Source organism: Ricinus communis, chromosome 5, assembly GCF_019578655.1.
Source record: "Ricinus communis isolate WT05 ecotype wild-type chromosome 5, ASM1957865v1, whole genome shotgun sequence".
NCBI lineage: Eukaryota > Viridiplantae > Streptophyta > Magnoliopsida > Malpighiales > Euphorbiaceae > Ricinus > Ricinus communis.
In genome coordinates this window covers 2,577,901-2,596,129 of record NC_063260.1, presented here as the reverse complement: position 1 = coordinate 2,596,129, position 18,229 = coordinate 2,577,901, and the positions used below count along the sequence as shown (strand labels likewise).

At 33.2% G+C, this 18,229-nt stretch overlaps 1 protein-coding gene across 4 annotated transcripts; it reads left to right on the top strand.

Annotated features, from left to right (window-relative positions):
• The first annotated feature begins 7,422 nt into the window (after positions 1 to 7,422).
• Positions 7,423 to 18,188, top strand: LOC8281329 (serine/threonine-protein kinase/endoribonuclease IRE1a). Of its 4 annotated transcripts, none has more exons than XM_048373906.1 (8): positions 7,425 to 7,583; positions 8,454 to 8,494; positions 8,593 to 8,694; positions 8,849 to 10,299; positions 11,453 to 11,625; positions 16,857 to 17,103; positions 17,271 to 17,574; positions 17,911 to 18,188. In XM_048373906.1, exons 2-8 carry the CDS (start codon positions 8,492 to 8,494, stop codon positions 18,055 to 18,057), a joined length of 2,427 nt encoding a protein of 808 aa, XP_048229863.1. In that variant the 5' UTR covers positions 7,425 to 7,583; positions 8,454 to 8,491; the 3' UTR covers positions 18,058 to 18,188. The 4 variants fall into 4 exon arrangements, with proteins under 4 accessions (XP_002521737.2, XP_048229863.1, XP_048229864.1 ...); XM_015720863.3 differs by lacking the exon at positions 7,425 to 7,583 and adding an exon at positions 7,763 to 7,861; XM_002521691.4 differs by having other exon boundaries at positions 7,423 to 7,861; positions 8,454 to 8,694.
• Positions 18,189 to 18,229: the final 41 nt, after the last annotated feature.

Here is an 18,229-nt window from a genome sequence, read left to right as displayed (position 1 = left end):
AATGCTAATAATAGATACTATAAGATTATTATATTCTTAAAATAATCATAATAATATATATATATATATATAATTAATAAAATAGTAAAAGAATAGAAATTTATATTTAGATCATAAATATAGTTAAAAGAAATTTGTGACATATTAAAGATTTGATAGTTCAATATAATAAATAAAAAAATTTAATTTATATATTATGCGATATCAAATAATAACTAAAAAAATAAATAACAAAAATTCTAACAATTTTATTTATGAAAAATAAATATATATAAATATATGAAAACTTATTAGTGCACTAAAATAGATAAAGGGTTAAAATTGATAAGTATATATGTTTCTTATGTTTATTTAGTTTAACATATAAAAATAGAAATTTTTATAAAAATGTATTATAGTTTTTATAATATATATATATATATCATAAAATAAAATAAAAATTTATTTTTATAATAATATAATTATAAATTGAATATATAATGTATAAAAGAAATAAAATAATCGTGTAATGACATTAGCAAAGTGCGAGTAGTTATAAATGAAAGAAAAAGAACAATAAGAAAAGAAAGTTAAAAAATTTAGATGCAAAATCAATGAAAGACAAAAAGCTAAAAAATTAGGTGAAGTAAAATCTCTTAAATATCTCATTTAAAAAAAAAAAGATGAAATTTAAGAGAAAAAGGAATAATTATAAAAGTAATTCATATAAATTAAGAAAAAAACTTTAGAAAATAAAGAAAAAAACTATATAGGATAGAGAAAATATGTTCAAAATCTTGCTTTCATATAAATATAAATAGATTTTATTATTCTATTGTTAATTTATTAATTGATAAGTTACATTTCTAATTAAACAATGACTTTAATCCTAAAAAATAACATTTTTATTACATTTTAGTTTTATATTAACTAAAAATTTAGTTATACAATAATTGTAATTTCAAAATATAGTATTTTAAATTATATCTGTTGTAGAATAATCTAGAATATTATAGAATATGGAGTAATTAATAAAAGATAGAGTATAATTAATTAGAGATAATTCTAGAGATTAGAATATTCTAGAATAAAAACTTCTCCAATTATATATATATATATATATATATATATATATATATGTACTTCCATGATCAATAGACAACACAACAATTTCAGATTTATTTTCTACTTTTACATGGTATCGGAGCCTAATCTGATTATCTGATCCTCCTTTGCTTCAGATTGCCCAAATGAGCAATCATTTGTTAAAAATAATTTTTTGCCCTAGTGAGCAGCACTATGAGATTCTTGTGGTGTTTCTTTCTTTGTTGCCTGTGTCTTTGTTATTTGGATACTACTATTTTCCATTTTGTTCTCTGCTGCCTACTGTTGTAATCATGAGTGGTATCAAATCAATTTATGTCACTACTGATATCATTCCGGCAATGACGAAAATTATGGATCAAAAATTAATTTGGTCCAATTTTCGTGGATGGAGCAAGACTATACGTGTGTATTTACGAAGCATCAACAAGGCTTATCACCTAACAGATAATCCTCCGGATGACAATACCAAGGAAGCTTGGTTAACAGATGATGCCCGCATATTCTTACAGCCGAGGAACTCAATTGACAGTGAAATACTTCCTCTCATTGATCACTGTGAGTATGTTAAGGAATTAATGGATTATCTGGATTTTATGTATTCGGGTACAGGAAATATCTCTTGTATTTATGATGTGCGCCGGAGCTTTCATCGTACTGAACAGCAAGATCAATCTCTCACTGCTTATTTTATGAACTTTAAGTGTACTTATCAGGAGCTTAATGTTTTATTGCCCTTTAGTCCTGACGGGACAGTCCAACAGGCTCAACGAGAACAAATAGTTGTAATGAGTTTTCATGTTGGTCTTCGTCCTGAATTTGAGTCAGTAAAATCTCAAATTCTTTCCAGTCCCCAAATTCCAACGTTGCGGAAGACTTTTAGTAGGGTTGTCTGCAATGAATAGTTTATACTTTATACTATAAGACTTATATGATCTTATCAATTGCTATAATTTTTTTTCTCGAATAAATCATGAATTATTTTAGGACAGCATTAAAGATCTCATCGAAAACTTACAGCAGCCTGCCAAACAAAAGCTAATAGAAAAAATAGTACAGGGATTACTGGCATAACATCTACGATTGGATTCAAAAAGGCGTAGGCTTCGGGCAATTTTGTGAAGAAAAAATTGGCTGAATAAAGAGCAAAATTAACCTCATTAGTTGCTCCATCTCAGCTGACTAATGCCTTCATCAATCGAAATACTGATTCTGGGCGATTCAGCAGGAACATTAATAAAGGGGGAAGTTCAAGTAATCGGGTTCCAGAACAGGGGAAAGTTGTCTGCTACTATTGTCATGAGCCCGGACACACAAAACGAACTTGCAAGAAATTGCAAAATAGGCTTCTAAGGAATCCGTCTGCGCATATTGTAGCTACTGCAACTCCTTCTCCTCAACCAACTGATAAGACAATCATGGTTTCTGCAGATGAATATGCTAAATTCTCTCAATATCAAGAGACATTAAGGTCTCCCTCGCAGCCTATCACTGCTATTGCCGACTCAGGTAATCCAAGTCAATGTCTTCTTTCCTCTTCATCAAAATGGGTCATTGATTCTAGTGCTACAAATCATATGACAGGTAACCCCAATCTATTTTTCTCTTTTCAACCACATTCCTCTTCTAGCACTGTTAGTTTAGCAGATGGATCGCCCTCACGTGTTATTGGCTCAGGCACTATTAATGCAACTTCATCCCTTTCTTTATCATATGTCTTACATCTTCCACAATTTTCCTTCAACTTAATCTCTGTTAGCAAACTTACTCGAGCATTAAATTGTTGTATCTCAGTTTTTCTTGACTACTGTCTTTTTCAAGATCTTATGACGAAGAAGACTATTAGTAGAGGACATGAGTCAGGAGGACTATACATATTGGATACTCAGGTGCCTAAACCAATTGCATGTTCCAGTGCCCTCAGTCCGTTCGATATTCACTGTCGATTGGGTCATCCATCACTTCCGCTACTTAAACAGTTATATCCTCAGTTTTCTAGTATATCTACTTTAAATTGTGAGTCTTGTCAGTTTGCCAAACATCATCGTATGTTTTCAGGACCAAGAGTCAATAAAAGGGCTAGTAGTCCTTTTGAGTTAGTTCATTCTGACATTTGGGGTCCTTGTTCTGTAGTGTCTAAAACTGAATTTCGTTATTATTCTCGTGTTACTTGGCTTTATTTAATGAAAAATCGTTCCGAGTTATTTTCACATTTTTCTAATTTTTATGCTGAAATTAAAACACAATTTAATCTTTCTGTGCTTAACTTAAGAAGTGACAATGCAAAAGAATACTTATCCCACTCTTTTCAAACTTACATGACTCAAAATGGTATTCTTCATCAAACTTCTTGTGTTGATACACCTTCTCAGAATGGTGTAGCTGAAAGGAAAAATAAGCACCTCCTTGAAACAGCTAGAGCTATTCTATTTCAGATGCAAGTTCCTAAATCATTCTGGGCTGATGCGGTTTCAACCGCTTGTTTCTTAATCAATCGTATGCCATCTTCTATCCTTCATAGTAAGCCTCCTTATAGTATTCTGTTTCCTAATAAACTTTTATTTTCTATCGAACCACGAATCTTTGGGTGTACATGTTTTATCAGAGATGTTCGTCCTCATGTTACAAAATTAGATCCTAAGTCTCTTAAGTGTGTCTTTCTTGGTTATTCTCGTCTTCAGAAGGGATATCGTTGTTATTGTCCTGATCTTAATCGATACTTGGTATCTACTAATGTTACTTTTTTCGAAAGCACTCGGTTTTTCTCCGTATCTCCTTCTTTAGAACAAGCTGAGGAAGGTAATTAGTTGATTTATACGACTACCAGCATAGTAGTTGCAGACTCCAATCCACCACAAATTCAACAACCACATATTCACCATGTCTATTCCAGAAGGCCAGTTTCCAGCGATTCATGTCCTGTACCTATGGCTTCTTCATCATCAGATCCTTCTCCCGATTTGGACCTTCCTATTGCCATTCGGAAAGGTAAGCGTCAGTGCACTTACCCCATTTCTTCCTTTGTATCTTATGATCATTTGTCACCTTCTTCCTATTCTTTTATTGCCTCTATCGATTCCATCACTATTTCCAAAACAGTGCATGAAGCTTTATCTCACTCTGGTTGGCGCCACGCCATAATAGAAGAGATGAATGCATTAGATGCAAATGGTACTTGGCAATTGGTTGATTTACTTGCAGGCAAAAAGGCGATCAGATGTAAATGGGTATTTACCATCAAAGTTAATCCAGATGGGTCAGTGGCTCGTCTCAAAGCCCGCTTAGTAGCAAAAGGCTATGCTCAGACTTATAGAGTGGATTATTCTGATACTTTCTCTCCTGTTGCTAAAATGGCATCTGTTCGGATTTTCATCTCTCTGGCCGCTACACATGACTGGCCATTACATCAACTGGACATCAAAAATGCCTTTCTTCATAGTGATCTTAAGGAAGAAGTTTACATGGAGCAACCACCTGGATTTGTTGCTCAGGGGGAGTCTGGGAAAGTATGTCATCTTCACAAATCATTATATGGGTTGAAACAAAGCCCCACGAGCTTAGTTTGGAAAATTCAGTGAAGCTGTTGAGACATTTGGGATGAGAAAATACAAATCTGATAACTCAATTTTCTATAAACACTCGGAATCTAGCATCATTCTGTGAGTGGTATATGTGGATGATATTGTAATCACTAGGAGTGATTCTACAGACATTTCATCACTTAAGTCCTTCCTTCATTCCCAGTTTCGCATGAAGGATATGGGAAATCTGAAATATTTCTTGGATGTTAAGGTAGTGAGAAGCAAGAAATGTATTTTTCTATCCTAGCAAAAATATGTCCTTGATTTACTGTAAGAAATAGGAAAACTGGGGGCAAAACCGTGCAATGCACCAATGTATCCTAATATGAAATTCACAAAAGATGGTGAATTATTTGAGCATCCTGAGAGATATAGACGGCTAGTTGGAAAGTTGAATTACCTTACAATAACTCGACCTGATATTGCCTATTCAATTAGTGTTGTTAGTCAATTTATGGCAGCTCCAACAGTTCATTATTGAGTAGCCTTAGAACAAATATTGTGTTATCTAAAAGGAGCTCCAGGACGAGGAATTCTTTATCAAAATCATGGGCACACTCAAATCGGATGCTTCTCGGATGCAGATTGAGCAGGTTCTAAAATGGACAGAAGATCCACTATAGGCTATTATGTTTTTCTTGGAGGGAATATAGTCTCATGGAAAAGCAAGAAGCAAATGTTGTATCCCGATCAAGCATGGAGCCATAATACAGAGCTATGGCAAAAGCAACATGTGAAATTATATAGATATACCAACTTCTGATGGAAATTGGTATAAAAATGTCTTTACCGGCAAGACTTTGGTTGATAATAAAGCTGCACTTCACATTGCTGCTAATCCAGTGTTTCATGAGCGAACAAAACATATCGAGATTGATTGTCACTTTGTTCGTGAAAAACTACAACAAGGTCTAATCACTACTAGTTATGTGAGGACAGAAGAACAAATAGGGGATATATTTACGAAAGCTTTGAATGGAGTTAGAGTGGACTACTTTTGTAACAAGTTGGGCATGATTGATATCTATGTTCTAGCTTGAGGGGGAGTGTTATAGAATAATCTAGAATATTATAGAATATGGAGTAATTAATATAAGATAGAGTATAATTAATTAGAGATAATTCTAAAGATTAGAATATTCTAGAATAAAAACTTCTCTAATTATATATATATATACTTCCATGATCAATAGACAATATAACAATTTCAGATTTATTTTCTACTTTTACAATATCCTTAATATTTTTATTAACTGATAGTTATATAATAATTTATAAGCATAAAAATAGTAGTATTAATTATATTTATTGTATTAACTTATATAAATTAAAATCAATTAATATATTTTTTAGATAGTTTTTATATTGTTATAATAATAATAAAATTGAAATAAATAAAATCTTAAAATATTTAAAAATAATTTTTTAAAATATATATTTTTTACTATTTAAATATTACAAAAGTTATAAATATTAAAATTTATTTATAAATTCAATTTATATTATTATTTATAATCAAAATAAATTTTATTAAATTTTATTTATAAATTCAATTATATTATTATTTATAATTAAAATAACTAAAACGACGTATAATCTATAAATAAACAATTAATTTAACATTAAATTTAAAATACAAGTTTGATTTATTTTTCTCAATTACAACTTATTGATTAAAAATAATAACTAAAATAAAAAATATAATTGGTGAGTCAAGATTTTAAGTGTAACTATTCTATTTTCGGATAATGTGGGATAAATTTATTTTTTAACAAAAAATTGTTAATGTGATGAAATTGGAGGCATCACATATGTTGCTCTTAATGCATTTGTAGTTGGAATCGGAGACAAGGTAAAAAAAAGACTTAATTATAAAATAAACTCATTGAATGTAATTTTTAATTTTAATAATGTTAAATTTCTAATGAAATTTTTAAATAGAATATATAAATTATGAGAATTTCGATATAATACTAACATAATTTTCGACTTATCTCATAAAATATTATTTTATTTAAAACAAATAGATAATATATAATAATTTTTTTTATAATTATACACTTAACATTAAATAAAATTTATGATTATAAAATTATTATAATTTAATAAAAATTTGAATATTAAGATTTTTATTTTAACTTAATATCTAATATTATTAATGAAATGAAAGAACTAGAGATAATGTAAATAAATATTTTATCATAGTATAAAACTAAAATTGACGAGAGAATATTATAGTAAAATAAAACATTATCATAATATATATATTTTTAAAATTATATATATAAATATTATTATATAAAAAATATTTTTTAAGATAAAATTTAAAAATTTATAATTTATTTAATAGCAGTTTATTTCTATTTATAACTGCTTTAAATTGAGACTATAATTTTTATCACTATACAAGTATTATTCTAATATAGTGGTTTTAATGTAATCTACAAATGTATTACTTATTTCTTTGTAATAAGTATTTTACTTATTTTAATTAGAATTAGAAAAAATCTAATAATTTTATTTATTTATTGTAATGGTTGGGATCATTTCAAGCTTTATAATTTTAAAAATTTAAATATAAATGGTAAGAAAACAGATTTTCTGAGGTGTCCATAAATGAATTTCAATTCAATAATCCGAAGTTAAATCGAACTAATGTCAAGAGCATTTTAATATTTAAAACAAAATAAAAATTACACACTGAATTTGAAAATGAAAACAAAATATTGGATCTAGGATAAATTAAAAAAAAGGAAAATCAAAGAGAGACCTTTGTTGAGAAAAAGAATTGATTTCGACAAGCATGAACTTGCCTTGACTTTCTTAAAAATCCCAATTTGGTTGATCATACGGAATTGGAGATCCTAAAGGTTGCAGTCTCCAAGGAAAAGCTTCGAATCTTCCAATTCAATTTTGAAGGTTGAAGCTTTTCCATTTCCCAATTCCTCAATCTTACTCTTCCTTATTTATCAATGAACTTATAAATAAATATCAGCCCTTTTACTTCTTTCTTCAATATAATAAATGAAACTCCATGTTTTATGCTTCTTTTTACTCTTAATTAACGGCTTCTCAACTTCAAATGCCGACCGATTCTACTCCCAGAGTACCCAACAACAGATTGTGCCTTCTAGTTCTCAGTTGGTTGATTTCAGAGCCCCTTCTCGAGCTGGAGCCCGCTCTCTCAAATCACTCTCGTAATACATGATTTGTCTTATATTTATTTCATAAGGTCTTTAGTTTTCTAGTGGATTTTCGTTTACCCACTTCCTGATTTTTCTTTTAAAATAATTCCCCTCTAAATTTCTCATATTTAGCTGAGTTGCGAACTTGTCATTTTCTGTTTATTGTGGAAGCGTGGGCCTAGATTAATCTCATTACATGTTGATTATTTCAATTCTCTTTCCAGAACTTTATATTCATGCAATAGTATATTATTGTTAACCGCCTTGGTGGTATTCTGATGGCGTTATATGAAGAATATTTGCCATGAGACTATCCAAGTTGTTGCTTACCTTGAGAACGCGATCTCTCCTTCTCCTTAATTGGTTTTCCAATTTTTTTGGATATATTTAACTTCTTTGGCTGTTTTATTAAATGTATTTAAAAGGTCTAAAAACTCAAGAACTCAATTCAAATTCTATTTAGAGCACATAGTTGCTAGAATCAATTCCTTTCAACTTAAAGATACGGCATTTTGAAAGAAATTAAATAATATAAAAAGAAATGGCAAGGCCTATATGCTAATCCAACTATTTAATGCTATCACTTTTATCCTTCTTTGTGCAGACACCTTGAAGATTCTACTGAATTAGTTGCTCTCCTAAATGGTACTATTTATTTTCAAGAGACAAATTCCGAGAGAGTTTTCTGGTCGTTTTCATCTGGAGCACCAATATACTCATCATATCAAGCTTCCTTCAATCAGGATAATGATGGAGAAAATGAATTTGGACCAAGTACTGGATTCTTTATTGACTATGGAGATGACTGGCAGCTCTATGCTCATGGAAAACACTCTAGTGGAATGGTATGACTAAGAAGCTCATTTACATAATAAACATGTTCTTCTAGGATTGGCTGATAACTTTTTTGCCCTATAATGATTAGGCTGCCAGGTTTAACATTTAACCTTTTCCCATGAATGCTGGCTTCTTAACCATTAATTATCTGTGCACTAACAGAAACTTTCTATGAATATTGAAGACTTCATGAAAATTACACCACATGTATCAGAGGATGGAGCTGTTATACTTGGATCTAAAATTACTACTGTGTTTGTGGTTGAGGCTAAGACTGGAAGACTTGTCCAAACTTATAAGTCGCTTGATCCTCCATCTTCGCTGCAAAGAGATGAAGAAGGGAATGCATTCTTAAATGAGAATAGAAATAATGACTTGATAATTTCTGACTCAGCAACTTCTGCTCAACTCATATACATCACAAGGACAGATTACACGCTGCAAAATTTTGGTCCAAATTCAGACAAAATTTCTTGGAATATGAAAGTGGCCATGATTGAGGCTGCTTTTCTTTGTAAAGATGTTGAGGGTCGAAGCAACTTTGATATGCCTTTGTCATGTCAATCTAGAAGGATGGTGGTTCGGAGGCAGGGTAATCCACAGTCTTCTTCTGAGGCTACTCATGGTGATGAAATGCTTCCAGTGCCTGCTTTAGATTTAGTGCTACCTTCACAGCCCAGGGTTGGAAAATCATTACAGGATCATCATGAGGGAAGGATGCTTTCAGGATCTGCTTCAGATTTTGTGCTTCCTTTGCAATCTAAAGTTGATGAACTGCCAACATTTCACCCCACTGATGATAGTGAAGGAATGCTTGCTTTGCCTAATGATTCTGAGGGATTTGATGCGCATAATGCCAGAGTGGCTTTTGATGATTGGTTAAACATCCTCATCAAGCGATCAACAACACTATCATTTATGTTTTTTATTGTCATCATTCTGTTGGGCTTTAACTTCTATCCTAGCAATCTAGTGGGTAAAAGTAAAGTTGCTTCAGAGGGGCTTTCTAGTGACAGCCGTTCAAAAGCTTCATCTTCCAAAAGGAAGAAAAGTAGGAAATCAGGAAAGAAAAATGGCAAAGACGTGCCATTTGAAAATGATGATGGACCTACACTTAGTGACAGCAGTGACAAAAAGTTGTTAGACCTTAATAAACATGTTGATCGTGGTGTCAATGGACGTAGAATTGGCAAGTTGTTTGTATCAAATGCAGAAATTGCTAAGGGAAGCAATGGTACCATTGTCCTTGAAGGTATATATGAAGGTCGACCTGTTGCTGTGAAACGTCTTGTTCAAGCTCATCATGAGGTGGCCTTCAAAGAAATTCAGAATCTTATTGCATCAGACAGACATCCAAATATTGTTCGATGGTATGGGGTGGAGAATGATAACGATTTTGTCTACCTCTCCTTAGAGCGTTGCACCTGCAGCTTAGATGATTTGATTCAGATATATTGTGATTCTTCTTTCAACCAAGTCTTCAGTGAGGATCAAGCGACTAGAGTTGCAACTAACTATAAACTTCGGTTGAATAAGGTGAAGGGTATACTGCAGGATCTTAATTTATGGAAATCAAATGGCCATCCATCGCCTCTTATGTTATTGTTGATGAGGTAAAGTAAAAAATAATTTCCTGATGCATTAGCATTTTATGCTATAAGGATTACTATCATCTGCTAATGTATGTTATTCTTTTTACTTAATTTCTTGTTTAAAAATTAATGGCATTTTGGAATCTGCACTATACAATCCTAACACAAGCAATAGTGTTATATATATGCTTTTGTACGGATGTACAATTCCATGTATGGCCTAACCATACAGAATCTTTTGCATGTTTATCTTTTGCTTGGCTTTTCTCCAGTCAGGAAATATTACGCTGATAGTTTGTTTGCTTTCTTTTTGCATTTCATTGATTGCAACATTTTTGCTTTAGTTCAGTTCATCTCACATGCAAGAGTAATATTCACATCTTTCTAGGAACATCGTTGTAAATTGTCATTTGAGTTCACGGTTATGTTTGTCAAAGATCCATCTTGGAGGATGCACTATAATTGAATGCAATGACAAGACCAAGATATTACAATGTTAATGGGATGTCACGCATCTTGGGAGACATTTGAGTCTACTTTTTTTTATTGCTATCGAGAGCATTGCCCAACTATTCATTGTTGTCAAACTATTTGTGTTTGTTATGAATAATTTGATGAAATATTCATAGATTATATGAGCATGCTTCGAGTTATGGCTATTCAATCCTTCTATAACCTATGTGTGAATAATGAAAGGCAGGGTTTGTCTATCATTTTTTTAGTTGAATTAATTAGAAAAATAACTCTCTTGTCTAATCCCATGCTAGCACTTCGCCACGTGTGTGAACTCTGAAAAGTAGGTTGCCATTTGAGGTTCTTTTGTATTTCTGTTAATGCTAATGAATTTCCTTGGCTTAATAGATTTCATCAAATTGTTTAATACTCAATAGCAATGGATTTTAATTTTCGTGTTTTAGCTCTTATATTAATCTTTTTGTCTTTGCAAAATCATGAAAGATGATGTTGTGTCTAGGGTTTAAATTTACATGTTTGTGAATTCTATGGAGATGTAACAAAGAACCATTAGATGCTAAGTTGAAAATTGAGGGACTAATTTGAATCTAACCATTAGGAAGTCTAGCATAATTTGCTCTTCCATGTTTATGACCTAGGTAGTGTTTATGACGTGTCAGAATATCTTCTTAATCTTTCTCATGTTTAATCTGTAAAACAGGGATGTGGTATGTGGACTTGTGCATCTGCATGAATTGGGTATTATTCATCGAGACTTAAAACCTCAAAATGTGTTGATACTCAAGGAAAGATCTCTAAGTGCAAAGCTTTCTGATATGGGAATTAGCAAGCGCCTTCTTGGGGATATGTCTTCTTTGGGTTATCATGCTACTGGTAAGTGATGTTAAATGGTTAACTTATTGATAATTAATGTCCTTAGTTTTCATTTACTATGAGATATGCTTTTTGGCTAGTGGACGCCATAAAGCAAGCTGCCATATGTTTCTCCTCATTACTGTAGGTTGAACAGCCTTGTGGCTCAGTCCAAGTTATTAAATTTGCTGGTAATAGTTGAAATTTGTGAACTAACCTTAGATATTCAATGTGAAAAGTAATTTTCTCTATATATTCATCAACGATTGTTATATTTATATATAAAAGTTATATTTTCTAATATAGAAATTCAAATCAAATACTAACTCCTAAGTAAATCCCTAATTATTCTCCTATTATGTATAGCTGTACACTCTTAATTAATATAAAATAGTTGTAACACTCCCCCTTAAGCTGGAGATATTGATCATGCCCAGCTTGTTACAGAGATAATTAACCTTAACCCCATTCAGGGCCTTTGTAAAGATATCTCCCAACTGTTCTCCTGTTTTTACATATCCTGTAGAAACCAATCCCTGCTGATATTTTTTCATGAACAAAATGACAATCAATCTCAATATGCTTAGTTCGTTCATGAAAGACTGGATTAGATGCAATATGAAGTGCAGCTTGGTTGTCATACCATAACTTAGCTGGTACTAAGATCTTAAAACTCACTTCAATTAGGAGCTGATATATCCACATTATCTCACACACATACTTGGCCATGGCTCTATACTCTGATTTTGCACTCGAACGCGAGACAACATTTTGCTTCTTGCTTTTCCACGAAACCAAATTTCCTCCAACAAACACACAATAGCCTGAAGTAGATCTTCGATCTTCTCTGCACCCTGCCCAATCAGCATCTGGAAAACATTTAATCCTAGTAGGACCATGGTTGCTATACAGGATTCCTCGCCCAGGTGCTCCTTTCAAGTAATACAAAATTTGCTCTACAACTTTCCAGTGATTGACAGTTGGAGAAGACATATATTGACTTACCACGTTGACAGAATAGGCAATATCAAGAGTCACAGTAAGATAGTTTAACTTCCCAACTAACCTTCTGTATCTCTTAGGATCTCCAAATAATTCACCATCTTTTGTAAGCTGCAAATTAGGAACCATTGGAGTATTACATGGCTTAGCCTCCAATTTTCCTGTCTCGAATAATAAGTCAAGTACATACTTCATTTGAGATAAGAAAATCCCTTTCTTACTCTTAGTTACTTCAACACCTAAAAAATACTTTAGAACCCCTAAATCCTTTATATGAAATTGACCGTGAAGAAAAGATTTAAGTGATGAAATCCCACTGGTATCTTTTCCAGTAATGACAATGTCATCAACATAAATAACCAATAAGATGATACCTGCGGCATACTGCTTATAGAAAACAGAATGATCCGACTTGCTTTTCTTCATGCCAAACTTCTCAATACCTTGACTAAACTTTCCAAACCAGGCCTGGGGATTTTGTTTCAATCCATACAAGGATTTATGAAGACGACAAACTCTCCCATACTCCTCGTGAGCAATAAAATAAAACCAGGTGGTTGCTCCATATAAACTTCCTCTTGAAGGTCACCATAAAGAAATGCATTTTTAATGTCTAACTGATGAAGGGGCCAATTATATGTGGCTGCTAGAGAAATGAATAACCTGACAGAAGTAAGTTTAGCAACAGGAGAAAAAGTGTCAGAATAATCAACTCCATATGTTCGAGCATATCCCTTAGCAACAAGTCAAGCCTTTAACCTAGCAACAGTCCTATCTGGATTAACTTTAACTGCAAATACCCATTTACATCCAATAGCTTTTTTACCTGCAGACAAGTTTACCAGGGTCCAAGTACCATTTTCATCTAAAGTATTCATCTCTTCAATTATAGCATTACGCCATCCAGGGTGAGATAGAGCTTCATGAACAGTTTTAGGAATAGAAACATAATCAAGAGAAGCAATAAAAGAACAAGAGGACAACGGCAAATGATTATATGACACAAAATAGGATACTGGATAAGTGCATTGACATTTACTGTTACGTAGGACAATAGGAAGATCATCACTAGAACTGAAAGCTGGATCTGGTGACAAAGAAACTGGTGCAGGACATGGAGCAGGAGGACTTAGAACAGGAGCAGGAATAGGATCCAGAGCAGGATCAGGAGGTTGTTGACGACGAGAATGAACTTGTGTTATAGGAGGCTTAATCGGAGCAGAGGGAGGAAGATCAGTGATAGTATAAATTAGTAAATCATCATCCTCCCCCTGATGGACAGAACCTGAAGATGAGGCAAATGGTGTTTGTTCTAGAAAGGTAACATTCAGCTGACACAAGATATTTATTAAGATTAGGACAATAACATCTATAGCCTTTTTGTACACCACAGTACCCAAGAAAGATACATTTGAGAGATTTGAGATCAAGTTTTGTAACCTGAGGTCGAACATCCTGAACAAAAAAAGTACAGCTAAATATCCTAGGTTCAATAGGAAATAATGACTTGTTAGGAAATAGAACATGAAAAGGAGTCTTACCCGAAAGAACAGATGAGGACATACAATTAATAAAAAAACAGGCTGTAGAAACTGCATCAGCCCAAAAATGTTTAGGAACCTGCATTTGAAACAACAAAGCTCTAGCGGTCTCAAAAAGATGTCTATTTTTTCTTTCAGTAACCCCATTCTGAGATGGTGTATCTACATAAGACGCTTGATGAATAATGCCATGTTGAATCATATAATTTTGGAAGCATTCCGATAAGTATTCTTTAGCATTTATCACTTTGTAAATTTTGAACAGACACATTAAATTGTGTTTTGATCTCAGAACAAAAAGTAGTAAAGAGAGAACAATTCTGAACGATTTTTTATCAAATATAACCATGTCATTCGAGAATAATCATCAACAAAGGTAACAAAATACTTCAACACAGTTTAGACAGAACTGGACAAGGTCCCCAAAGATCCGAATGGACTAACTCAAAAGGAGCACTAGCTTGTTTATTGACTCTAGGACTAAAACTCTGACGATGGTGTTTACCAAATTGGCAAGGCTCACAACCTAATGAAGACAGACTAGAAAACTGAGGGCAAAGTATCTTTAATTTATGTAATGAGGGATGACCCAACCAATAATGTGCTTCGAGTAGGGTCACAACTTCAGAACACGCTATAGACTTTGGTACTTGTGTCACAAGAATGTAAAGACCTCCTGATTCATGTCATTTACCAATAAGCTTCTTCGTCATAAGATTCTGGAATAGATAGAAATCAGGAAAGAATGAGACACAATAGTTAATAGAATGAGTGAGTTTACTGACAGAGACTAAATTAAAGACAAATCAGGTAAATTTAGAACAGATTGCAAATGAATTGAAGGTGTTGGAATAATGTGCCAGATCCTAGAACACGAGATATAGACCTATCTGCTAAAGTAACTGTAGTGTTAGGAGTATGTGATTTAAAGGAAGAAAATAGACTAGAGTTATTTGTCATGTGATTTGTGGCACCAGAATCAATGATCCATTTGGAAGATGAAGAAACAATACGTGTTCATTTTACCTGAATCAACGATAGCAGTAATAGAAGTAGATGAAGACTTTAGAGATTTCTGGTATTGTGAAAACTTGGCATACTCATCTGCAGATACTAAAATAAACTCAGGAGCATCATTAGTAGATGCAACATATGCTGACTGGTTTGGTTGATTCTTGCGCTGCAACCTTCTACAATCCTTCTTAACATGTCCTAGCTTATGACAATAGTAACAGACAAGACTTTCTGAATCCTGTCCTCGAGTACCAGGATTACCAGTCTCCCCCTTTCTTATATGGTTGTCTCCCAGATTCAGAGTTGAAAAGAGCACTATTAGATTAAACATGTGCTAAATTTTTTGTGTGAAGTACCCTAAGCTTCTTTCAACGAAGATATCTCAAGGCTAGATAGGATTGAGATTTGGCACTCTCAAACTCGGAAGGAAAATCAGCCAAGAAGCTCATAACTTCCATTTTTTCTCTCTGTGCTTGCTGAACTTTCACATTACTATTAAATGGAAGTAACATATTAAGTTCCACATGAGTCTTTTTAAAATCCATAAAGTAGCCAGTGAGAGTTCTATCACCTTTTTCTGTACGATAAAAGGCTTGACATACCTCATAAGTGCATTTGATATTTCCTTTACCAGAATACATAAACTCCAAATAATTAATCAATTCTTTCATAAATTCACAAGGATTAATTAGCCCAACCACCTCACTATCAATAGAATTACGTATTTGCAAAAATAAATGAGCATCATCTCGCAACCATGAGGCTTTTGAATCATCGTTAGGTGAGTCATCAGTTAAGTGATTATCCATATAAATACTCCGCAAATAAAGCCGAACATATTTACTCCAATGTAAATAATTAGATTTATTAAGTTTATGTTCTATGATTTTAGACATCACAGGAACGAAATCAGACACAACAACTGACTTTTTCTCTTTCATATTAAAAAATCAATCTAATAATAGAATAAAAGAAAACCACAACACAACCGCAATTTGTTTTGAGAAATCAAACCTGTCCCAAACTAGATCTCACACCGAATAGATGCTGATCCAAACGGGTAGAGGAATGTGTCGTGGAAGTTGAGGTGAGTAGATGGATGCAAAAAGGACCAAATTACAGTGACAGACGCGCTCTCACGCGCTTGCGCCGGCGCGTGGAGAAGACCCAGAAACTTGTGATGGAGCGTGTCGCTCACGCACTTGGACTCGGGTGATCGGAATCTCCAGAAACGTCGATTGGAATGTGGCGCTCCTTTTGGTATAGGCGGTGAAACAAACTGATCTTTGGTAGACAAGACCAAAAAAAACAAACACCTATTGCTAAACCAAGAAAAATCTCTAAATTCCCAAATTGATTTCTAGTGTTAATTTGTGTGCTCTGATACCATGTGAACTAACCTTAGATATTTAATGTGAAAAGTAATTCTCTTTGGATATTCATCAACAATTGTTACACCTATATATACAAGTTATATCTCTAATATAGGAATTCAAATCAAATACTAACTCTTAAGTAAATTCGTAATTATTCTCCTATTATGTATAGCTATATACTCCTAATTAATGTGAAATAGTTGTCACAAAATGGATGATCCAATTGGGGCTGTGTGAACCTCTTTTGCAGTCTGTATCCTAGTATCAAGTCGGTAAAGGCCTACTAGTTTAACACGGATTTCTGGTGCTTAATGTGCAGGTTGTGGCAGTTCTGGTTGGCAAGCGCCTGAGCTGCTTCTTCAAGGACGCCAAACACGTGCAGTTGATTTGTTTAGTTTGGGCTGTGTCCTCTTTTTCTGCATAACCGGTGGTAGGCATCCATTTGGTGATCGTCTTGAGCGGGATGTCAATATTGTCAAAAACAAAATGGACCTTTTTCTGGTGGAGTATTTTCCAGAAGCTGGGGATCTTATATCCCGTTTATTAAACCATGACCCTGAATTGAGGTAAAATAATAACTCTTTTCAGTTTTTGTCCATAGTGATGTTTGTAGCATCCGGTGATCTTGGGCATCTAGTCTGCTATGAAAGGAAATCATCTAGTGCGAGAACTCAGATCAAACATAGTTGTTTAGAAGTATTTGCACATAATATCTCTTTGATATGTTTGTTAGGCCAAAGGCACTGGAAGTGCTTCACCATCCAATGTTTTGGAGTTCCGAGATGAGATTGTCATTTCTCCGTGAAACTAGTGACAGAGTAGAATTGGAAGATAGGGAGTCTGGTTCTGTTCTCTTGAAAGCATTAGAGAGTATTGCATCAACTGCACTTGGTGGAAAATGGGATGAAAAGATGGAACCTGCATTTATTACTAATATCGGCCATTACAGGCGATACAAGTATGACAGTGTTCGAGACTTGTTGCGAGTCTTACGAAACAAGTTGAATCATTATAGAGAACTTCCTAAAGAAATTCAGGTTTGTTTCTTTTTATTGTTCAAGTCAAATCAAGTTGATGGGTTTACATTGACACCCGACCTTCTTATAGGTTCGGATAATTTTAATTCTAGATCCATCTCGACTTCCTACTATTTATTGTCTGTGAAAAAGAAAATCAAATATAACAACATTGAATGTATAAACTTTCTTACACAATTACTTGAAACTCAGGTTTATATTTTTATTTTGTGGTCTAAAAGAGATGAAGTGGCAGGTTGTTTATGTGTCTATGCACTTGAGTTCTTTTATGCCAGTCTTTCAACCCATATATAGCAATTACAGCTGATCTGAAGTTTATTTTGGTGGATACTTTAGGAGCTTGTTGGACCAATTCCAGAAGGATATGATGGCTATTTTGCAAGTCGATTCCCAAAGCTGTTGATTGAAGTGTACAAAGTTGTGTACAGATTCTGTAGGGAAGAGGATTGCTTTCACAAGTATTTTAAAGGCATTATTGTTTAAACTCCTGGCCCCTTCTGATTTCCCAGTAGCAATTAATGTGATTGAGGTCATGTAATATTGTAAATACAGCTCTAATCTTAATAGTGTACGATACCTTATTTATTAATCTAACTTGCTTGTTCTTCTCTTGATGACGACCCTTGTTCATGTTATTTTGTTTATTCAGATGTGC